The sequence below is a fragment of the Frankliniella occidentalis genome, unplaced genomic scaffold (assembly GCF_000697945.3).
Source record: "Frankliniella occidentalis isolate FOCC.00 unplaced genomic scaffold, Focc_3.1 Scaffold28, whole genome shotgun sequence".
Taxonomy (NCBI): domain Eukaryota; kingdom Metazoa; phylum Arthropoda; class Insecta; order Thysanoptera; family Thripidae; genus Frankliniella; species Frankliniella occidentalis.
In genome coordinates, this window is record NW_026267158.1 from 977,900 (window position 1) to 987,264 (window position 9,365).

Below are 9,365 nucleotides of genomic sequence, written 5' to 3' on the forward strand. Positions count from 1 at the left end.
CCGGGGGCCGGGTCGACGCGAACGTGTCGGTGCCGAAACGGGCCGCGGGACGAGCCCGAGGTCCAGGGCCAGGGTCGTAGGGTAGGCGCGTTGTGGGTCGGGTTCAAGGTCACCCCATCTGAACGCACTCGGTTAACAGTGGACGGGGTATTTCACACTGCGCCGCATGCCAGTCGCTCACCATGGCGCCTGCCTCATGGCCCCGGCGTGTACACTGTAAATCGGGGGTGACCAGAAGGTAGACGACAAAGTCGCCTGACCCGCAAAACTAGGCGACTTTTGTCGACTATCTGCTGGACACCTTCTGTTCTTCCGGGTACTTGCATTGTATGAGTCCACAGGCATTCCACCCATTGTGTCCCATGCAACGCGTGCGTCCTGATGCAATAAGCGTCACTTTAAATGAGTACGGCGGCTTTACGCGAGACAGAAGATGAGTCAAATGGCCGTCCTGAAACACGCCTAACTGCGAAGAAGGTGTGACAAACAAACAACGCCCGGCAGAATCAGTTCATCTCCTCCGAAGTGGGTGAGCTGAAGGCCAGCGGCGGCGCTACAGAGCACCGTCCGCGCCGCTGGGTGTATTGTTTCCGGGCTCACCGTGTCGCCGGCCGGCGCGGCGGCGGCGTGTTAGTGGTGGAAGGGGAACGGAGGAGGGAGGGAGGAGGGGGGGGGCGAGTCGCAGGGAGCCCTTTATTGTTGCACTGCTTGTGACCCCATAAGGGCCGTCCGAGGCTGGCGCGGCGCAGGGGCGTAGGAAGGTCCTGAATATTGGGGGGGCACGCCGTGTGGGTTGCCTGCCTTGCAGGGGTGGTTTTCCCAGTCCGCTGGGATACAATAGCATGTATTGTTTTATTTTGCGGAAACAATACATTAAGTGTAAAAAAGAAACACTTCTATGATGTACAATGCATAAATAATGATTTATTTATCAATTAAATAAAAACAATAGGAACTAGTAACTCAAATAAATTAAAATAACTATAAAGTGTGTATTAAACAAAAACCTAGCGTGTGAGGTGCTGTGTCGGCACCTTAGCATGCGCTCCTGCTCTGTGGTTTAAGGGTTAAATTTCGTAACTGTACGGGCCCAAAAGTTGGGGGGGCCGGCCCCCCCAACCCTGAAAATTGGGGGGGCCATGGACCCCCCGGCCCCATAGGCTCCTACGCCCCTGGCGCGGCGGCTCGCTATCGGCTGCATGCGACCAGAGACAGCACCCGCGGGGCACCGTGGGGATGTTAAGGCGAAGTGCCGGGAGTAGTTCCTCGCCGACGAGGCGGGGCGGGGCTGGGCGAGGCGCGGCGAGCCCCCCTGGAGGACGCCGGCCCTGGAAATATGGAGCCCCGGCAAAAGGATGAGCAGTAGATTTTCTGTCTCCGCCCGATGCGAGAGCGGCCGTCTCTCTCCCCCAGCGGGTGCGGCCCGCGGCGCCGCCGGCCCGTGGGAGTGAGACGCGACGAGGGAAGGCGAGGAATTTGAACGCAGAGCCCGGCCCAGGCCGCCCCCCGCGGCCCCCCGCCGGGCCGGGCTGCAGAGACGCCCCGCCCACCCCGCCCCGCGCGCTCCGCTCAACATGCGCCTGTCAGCATGACAAACGCGTCCCCCGCCCCTCCCCCCGCGCCTCTCCTGGCCTACATCCTTCCCCTAAGGCCGTGCAAACTGGTTTTATAAAATTAAGAGCAACATCATTTCACTCTTTGGAGTGTTGGCGAGTGGAGTTTTCACTCTTGGCGTTGTTGCCCGCCTGGGGCGTGGCGTGGCGTCGCGCGCCTCGGGCGGGACAGACTCCCCCCTCTCCTCCCCCGATTGATCCATCAGTGAGCCGCAATGTGTCTCCTGTCGCGCTCGCCGGGGCTTAAATGGCTACGATTCGATTCGGCTCGGCTCGTCCATTTAATCCCACTCTCACTACCTTGGGGGTGGTGGGGCGGGGAGGCGTTGGCGTGGAAGAGGGGGCCCTGTGCGAAGATATCTTTGTAGACTCGCGACAGTGCATTCTTGGTCATAGTAACAGAGCTTCTGGATTACTGTTTCTTTCTGTATGTTACAATGAAAATTCCTCACTTTATGACACTTTTTACAGAAATTTTTCCCATACAAACCCAGTAGTATTCCGCCTTGCTAATGACCATGCCCCGACCGGGGCGGCGGACTCCACGCGACGCGAGGGACATTAATCAGTGCACATCATTTCTCTTTTCTCCGTCTTTCCTTTAATTCATTTGCCTCTCTTCACTTCACTCCCCTCTCTTCCTCCTCCTCGCCTGTCTCCTCCTCTCGATCACTTTCATTCTCTCCGCCACATTTCTCTTCGGTTAGCTACAACCTCGTAATAGCGTAGGTCCCGAAACTAGACCGCGTGGCGGCGCACCAAGATGCCGTAACTGGCCGGAGTGATGCGTTCAATAATTTTCGCAAAAACCTGTTCCGCCTTCCGAAGACAAGCGCGGGACTTTCAAGTAGTCAGTCCTCTCGGACTGCTCCTCCTTGCTGTTCCTGTTGCAGTCCCCCTCCCCCCTCTCCTTGACCCGTACCACCCCTATTCCACTTCTCGAAGTGGTCTGAAGCGGTGCCCAAAGTGACGGTTTGGGGGCGATTTACAAAAACAATGGTATGCGAAAACACGTCGCAATAAATGAGCAGGGATGGGGATAAAATTGAAAAGAAATAGGAATATGGCGTCCCTCCCTAGATCCGCGCGCGACGTGTACGCGAGACGCGGCTCTGATTCCGTGAACAAGCGCGGAATAGAAGAAAGCGGGGAGGAGAAACTGTTGGTTGGCCATTTGTTTGCAGCTAATTACTGGAGGGGAATGCCATGGCAAGAAGAGATGGAGAGAGAGAGAGAGGGGGGGGAGAGTGAGTGAGCCGGGCGGGCACGCGACCAAACACGCACGCGACGCTGTCGTCGTCACTGTCAGTGCCACCATGAGTGCTACCGGCACCGCCACTGCGCCTCGCCACGCCGCACCGCGCGTCAGCGTCAACTGGCGTGGCGGGACGTAGCGTGGCGGGGCGGGGCGGGGCGTGGCGGGGCGTGGCGAGAACGCACTCCCGGAGTCTGGAGCAAAAGGCGCCACATTCTTCGCAAGGTTTTGCGCCATTTTCTCGTTTCCCGCACGCTGCTACCTTTCCGTTGACTGACGCGACCAGCCTAAGTTCAAGTTCAGCTCCATCGGTGTCCTGGTCTGCAGAATAGCCTGCTGTTGTTTTGAGGGCCAGGAAATGTCCAGTCTATGAAGCATGTGTGGAGTGTGGACCTGGCCCGGGAGTCACCAATTGCAATCGGATCAATGGAAGTCGACGAAAATCAATGCGAATCAAAGTGTAATTATGAATGTACCAGGTGGCTGATTTACCCCGCGCACTTCTGTAGTTAGACTGTACCGCACGCAGGAGAGCGGGCGGGTTGCCTACTCGCCCGGCCCGTAAGGCGCCGTGGACAGGAGCGATTGGCAAGCCCGCCCGCACTCCTGCGTGCGATACAGTCTAACTACAGAAGTGTGCGGGGTTAATCAGCCACCTGGTATTCTTGAACTAAGAATGGATATTCAATTATAACCGATTATAACCGTTATTGCCATCTCGGGAGGAAGTTGACGCATTGAGTGCGGGCGGGGCAATTTGTTCACTGTTGGAAGTTACATCGCAATTTAACGAAAAATGTCCTGTTAGTTTTTAAACACAAACTCTTCGTAATTTTAAAGTAACGAATACATTCGTAAAATGACGAACAGTTTGTAACTCGGTAGTTGTCCTAAAAGAACGATCCTGGAGTCAAGAATTTTTTAAACTAACATTTGAACACCCCACCCGAACATCCCACCCGTGCGGCCCGCGCGTCGTCTGCTGTCTGAGACCGCTGTCCTAATTGACACTATTAAATCGTGATGTTACGAATTATTTGTTTTATACCGCTACCGCTACGAACAGTTCGTAACCAAAATTGACGAATAATACTCAATTACGAACTATTCGTGACAGATTATTATCGTAAAATGCCGAAATTCAATAACATTGTTGTGTTCACTCTGATAAATAAAGTGCAATTGCCGGCGGTGTACGCATGCAAAGTTCTTAACATTGCGTTGAACACTTTTCATTCTTTGTCTAATATTAAATTCTGAAAAGTGTATAGCAGTTAATTTGAACTTCCTAGGTTGGCCCATGCAGCAAACCTCTCGCAAAGTAAACAAATCATTGAAGTCATCAAGTATCAGTACCAGACCGTAGAGGCGGGCTCGTGGAGAACGCTGGGCTGACAAGGTGCGGCAAGAGCAGATGAAAGGGGAGGGATCTAGGCAGGAGGAAGAGGGTCAATAATGGATCCAAAGGGAGGGGTGGTCCAAACTGAAGGCGAGGCCAGGACCAAAACACGAGTCGAAGGCCAGCGGAGCAGAAGGAGGATAAGGCCGCGGAGGGGTCGGGAGCGTCGCGACGGGCGGGACTATAACACCTGCACCGCAGAAGCAGCGGCAGTAGCGGCGGCAGGACCTCCTTATGCAGCACCGTTCAGCTTAAACAGCTTTCTCCTTATGCATGCAACGGCAGGGCGTGGCGGGGCGGGGCAGGGCGGGGCGGCTTGAAGCGCAGTGGGGCTGCAGGCCTGTCCTGTCCGCGGTGTTAATATGTGTCCGCCTGCCCCTTGTTTGTTGTTGTTTTAAGGCCGGCCGTGTGGCCGCCTCATGGTGCAGCCCCGGGGAGGGAACCGTGTCAGTGACGGCCGCCTATGTCCTGCGTGTGTCCAGTGTGTGCATGTCCTCAAACAAGGGGGCATCACATCGAAAAGTGAAGTAGTAAGGGTGTTGTGCAGTTTGCGCGTCGACAATCCCATGCAGTCCACGATATGAAGCGTCCGAGAGCTCCCACACTCAGCAATGGACTTCTTCATTCAAGTAAATCTATTCGGCAAAGGCAATTCTATTACACAAACGTAGTTCTACTTGGTTCAAAAACTAATTTCTAGGTGTCAGTCAGCCAGTGTCCAAAGAGTCACTAATCACTGCGCCACGATGCCGCTTAGAATCGGCGTGAGCGTCAGCTCCTAAAACCTATCCAGGATCCAGGTGCACAGCGCCGCACGCACTGCGCGCGTGCTCTGTGCACCCGCACGGGCTACAGTTGTAGATCATTCACAAAGGGCGTCCGTTATTCGCCGTTGCGAAATTGCCGAGTTCAGCCGGTACAAAGCTCTCATAGCGCCTGATGGGTAGGCAACATTTTTGCCTGCGGTGCACGTGTGTAATGCGGGGTGGCCTATCCCGAGTCTCGCAGGCGCTGAGCCCCCGCTGTTAATTTTTGCCGAATAAATCTGAGGAGAACGGTAAAACTTTCTAGAGGCTCTCCCTCGCCCCCTGTCCTCAACAAGGATACACGATGCGAAGAACGCGGCTTATCACTTGAAAATCAAGACATTATTTGTCGCTAAAAAAAAAGATCGTCAGAGAAAAACCTACATGAATACAGTTCTGTATTTAGCTTCACTAACCTTATCCTCTGCCCGAAAAATAATCGATCTGCGAGTGTTCTCATTACATTAGCGTTACAGCAGCGCAATCTCCTCGCGGGAGTCAAGTGCGTTAGTTGAATACAAATGAGGCATGCAAGTCGGCCTCGGCCTTCGAAAGAGCAGGGGATTCGCCTCAGAATCGCCAATTACATTCTTTACTCGATTCTTTGTGCAAACACGTTGTAAGGATGGATAATAGGGGGTGCGGTTAACTGCTAGTCTCCACATCACTATCGTATGCATATTATCTTATATAACTACAAAATATGCACACACTGCATCATGCAAACGCTGCAGCGTAAAATTATGTGGTGCAGTGTCATACACCAGTGTATGCTGCCGTGCTGCAGTGAGTGCGGGTTTGCAGAACGGCGTCTCACCGCGCGAGCGTGGAGGCGACCCGCCGCACCCGTGCAATGTGGTGCAGTTCCACCTCGTGCAACAATAATTTCTATTTTTTGACAAAATTTGTGAGATTAAATTCCCTTCACAATAAAAATTGCATATCCTATCGAGCAAGCACTTAGGATTGCTTGCTCTTAAGCGCACAATGCACCTGAGCTAGCGAGGGCTGAGGGCCTCTCAGAAGAGCTGGGCCCACAGGGGCCACATCAGCCATACTACTCCAGAAGACTAGGACCCGGCTAGGTTAGGCCTGTGCCTGGAGACTCCGGCAGACCTACAGGAGATCTGAGCCTACAGCAGCCGCTCTGCGGCGCCGACCCGACTTTAGCCTGGACCTGGGGACTCCGCAGCCTGGAGCGGACCCCTGGGGAGGGGGCACCACTGCGGCGTGGTGCGAGTTGCACTTTCTCTGACCCCCGCCTCTCCCCGCCCTTGCCCGGGGGCCACTCCGCGGCACTTCGAGGCACTCGCCTGTCGCGTGGGGCGGTGCCGGGCGGTGCAATACTCTACGGCCGTTCCACGCCACTTCATCAAAGCATCACGACATCATCGTGGCTACTGCAGCTACCTCAATGGACGGACGAAATCTCCGAGAAAAGCAGCAGCTGCCAATTAAAAACACGTCACCAAGAACATAGGGTTCCGCTGATTAAGAGGAATGAAAATGTGGTGGAATTGTTTTTGTTGACTTGATAGAATTTCATTAATTGAAGGGAAAAATTTCTACAGGGTGGTCCACAGACCCCTTCCTTTATTTTGCTTATACTGTACCGCATGTAGGCGTGCGGGCGGGCTTGCCTACCGTCGCTCACCGCGGCGCCTTACGGCCCCGTGCGAGTATGCAACCCGTCCGCACGCCTGCATCCGGTACAGTATAAGCAAAATAAAGGAAGGGGTCTGTGGACCACCCTGTATAAGGTCAGGGAAAGTCCCTTAAAGTGGCCTGAAAACTGTCTATCATAGTTTCCATTGATTGAATTTCTATTGATCTAAGGGATCCTCCGTTAATTCAAAGGAACAATTTTCTCGCTCTTAAATTTCTTCAAAGAAATATATGCCAAAAAGAAACATATGGAACTCAAGCCGTGCTTTGTAGCCAAATGCATTTCGCATTCCCCAAGACCCCCCATAATGATGGCTGCCGCACTCCTAGTTCCTTACAAACAGCGGTGTTCGTATTACGAAGAATTTGTTTGTAACTTACAAAGGATCTAAAGAAAGCCATATTGCGAACGATTTTACGTCATATTACGAACACCCCCCATTCGTAATACGAAAAGCCTCGTTTGTAATACAAACCAGGGTCTTCGTAATACAAACAATTTGTTTGTAATACAAATGCTCCAAATCATTTGTACGTTACGAAGAGCAGTTGTTCGTAAGGAACTAACAGTGCGGGGATGCAGGTTGTTCCCCTCCCGCACGCGGACATGGGGGAGGGGGCGTGGCGTCCATTACTTGGCCCGCTCGCTCGCCCCAGCCCTCTGCGACGTGACCCCGGACGACTGGTCAGACTGGACGTAACGCGTTGCGCTGACTACACGCATCTTCACAAGCTAATAAGAGAGTTGTCCAATGATCGGCACGGCTGTTTACTCAGGTGAAGTAAGGTGGAATGACCAGCTATGCGCGCACCGCCTGGTGGACACACAACCCATTCTAACACGTTAGTGGATGCGCAGACAATTGCTATATAACCCGTGCCGAGGCCCGCGCCCGGCCCGCCGGCCGCTCCGACCCGCTTCCTGGGGCCTCCAGCCAGCGTGCCGGCCGGCCGGCGGCCGCGAGTCCTTGGTCCTAGATTCCTGATCTCCGATCCTTGATCCTGATCCACGGCCGAGCATCCCGTTATCGCGGCGACGACCTCCCGGCCGCGGCTTGTGACAGCAGCGCCGCGCCACGCCGCGCCACGCCGCGGATCCCTATGGCGCCCCCAATGGGGCACGGGGCCAGCAGCGTGGCGGGGCGGGGCGGGGCGGGGCGGGGCGGGCCGCCGGCGCCGGCCGCGCCGTTCAGATAATATATTGAAACAACCACCTGCTCTCCCTCGCTCCTCGCCGAGCTCCCCGCGCCCAGCGCCGCCCGGGGCGCCTGCCCTGCCGACTCATCGCCGAAAAGCCTATCAATGGAGCCTTTGGAGCAGATTAGATCTGGAAGATGCGTTGTAGATTAAAGGGGGGGGTGGGGGGCGGTGGTATGAGGTATACGGCACAAGATGCCCGGAAGGCGCGTAGACCCCCCTGACGGCGTGCTCCATCTTGACACCTTCCCGTTCGGCGGCGTGCCCCTCCCTCCCTGCCCTGCCCGACCACTCTGAGTAGTCTATTATCATTATATTATTATTCCCTCCAGTTTCCGTGCGATGGTTCCCCATTCACACTCACTTGACGCCATTTCTCATGATTGTCCCCCCTCCGGATCTCCCCCCCCCCCCTCGGCCGCGGCCGGCGCACCGCAAAGTGGCCCGTTTTACTCAAGTAGTGCGGGGCGAGCGCTGCGGACGGAAGTGCGCCGCGCAGTAAGTCATGTGGGGAGGGATGGGGCCCGGGGCCCGCCGGGCTCCCACTACACTTGCTTGCGGTACTTACACGGCTCTGCGCCGCCCACACGCCCTGTCTGCCGAAATGCAAGCGACTGTAACTCACCCCCTGTTCTCCTTGTTGCAGACTGCGACGCCGCGCGCGACGCCTCGTGCCCCAGGATATGCCCCGTGCAGGGCGGCGGCGACCCCGTCTGCGGCTCGGACGGCGTCATCTACACCAACCAGTGCGACATGCGCAAGAAGACCTGCGGCAAGGGTGAGCAGCCCGAGAGCGTCGCTCGAACGCGGAGAGGCCAACTCATGCATGTTCAGGCCGGTTGGATGCTGAAAAATAAATAAAATCTGGCAGCTTTTACCTTTGGGTAGAGAGAGCCACTGGAGACTGTCTAAAAGGAGAAATGCTCATATTCCTCATTGAGGAAGCTGCCCGTTAAGAGGAACAAGAAGAAGGCCGCTCTGAGGAGATGGCGTGGCGTAGCGCCGTCCCTAGACAAAGCAGAAGATGAGCGAGTCCGAGAGAGTTTAGGTTGCGTGCCATTGGATTTCAAACAGTTTAGCGGGCCTATATGCATCTACCACCTTGTCATTATCATCGAGTAAGGTACATGGTACCAACGCAATATGTCCCTACACTATCCTAGACAACGACACCGGGACGGTTTAGAAGATTCTGTAAACTTAATTTACCGAATAACAAAACAATTATGGTTGACACAAGAATACTACTCCGATATAAGCTAGATCCATTTTTAGCCCGCTCTTTTGCTTAAAAGCTATATAAGCGGGCTTATGCCGTCGCCTCTGTGTTCGTCTGTCTGTCTGTCTGTCTGTCTGTCTGTCTGTCTGTCTGTCTGTCTGTCTGTCCGTTTCCCAAGAAGGACGTGAGCTAGAGGTTTGAAATTTTCAGG

The 9,365-nt window shown here is 54.8% G+C and overlaps 1 protein-coding gene across 1 annotated transcript in view; it reads left to right on the forward strand.

Moving 5' to 3' along the window:
- The window catches only part of LOC127749050 (PI-actitoxin-Avd5a-like), a 35,983-nt gene extending 26,946 nt beyond the window's left edge, over positions 1 to 9,037 (forward strand). Inside the window, exon 2 of the mRNA XM_052265559.1 lies at positions 8,582 to 9,037. Coding sequence (XP_052121519.1) covers positions 8,582 to 8,796 — 215 coding nt within the window. The 3' untranslated portion in view covers positions 8,797 to 9,037. The remainder of the gene's footprint in view (positions 1 to 8,581) is intronic.
- Positions 9,038 to 9,365: the final 328 nt, after the last annotated feature.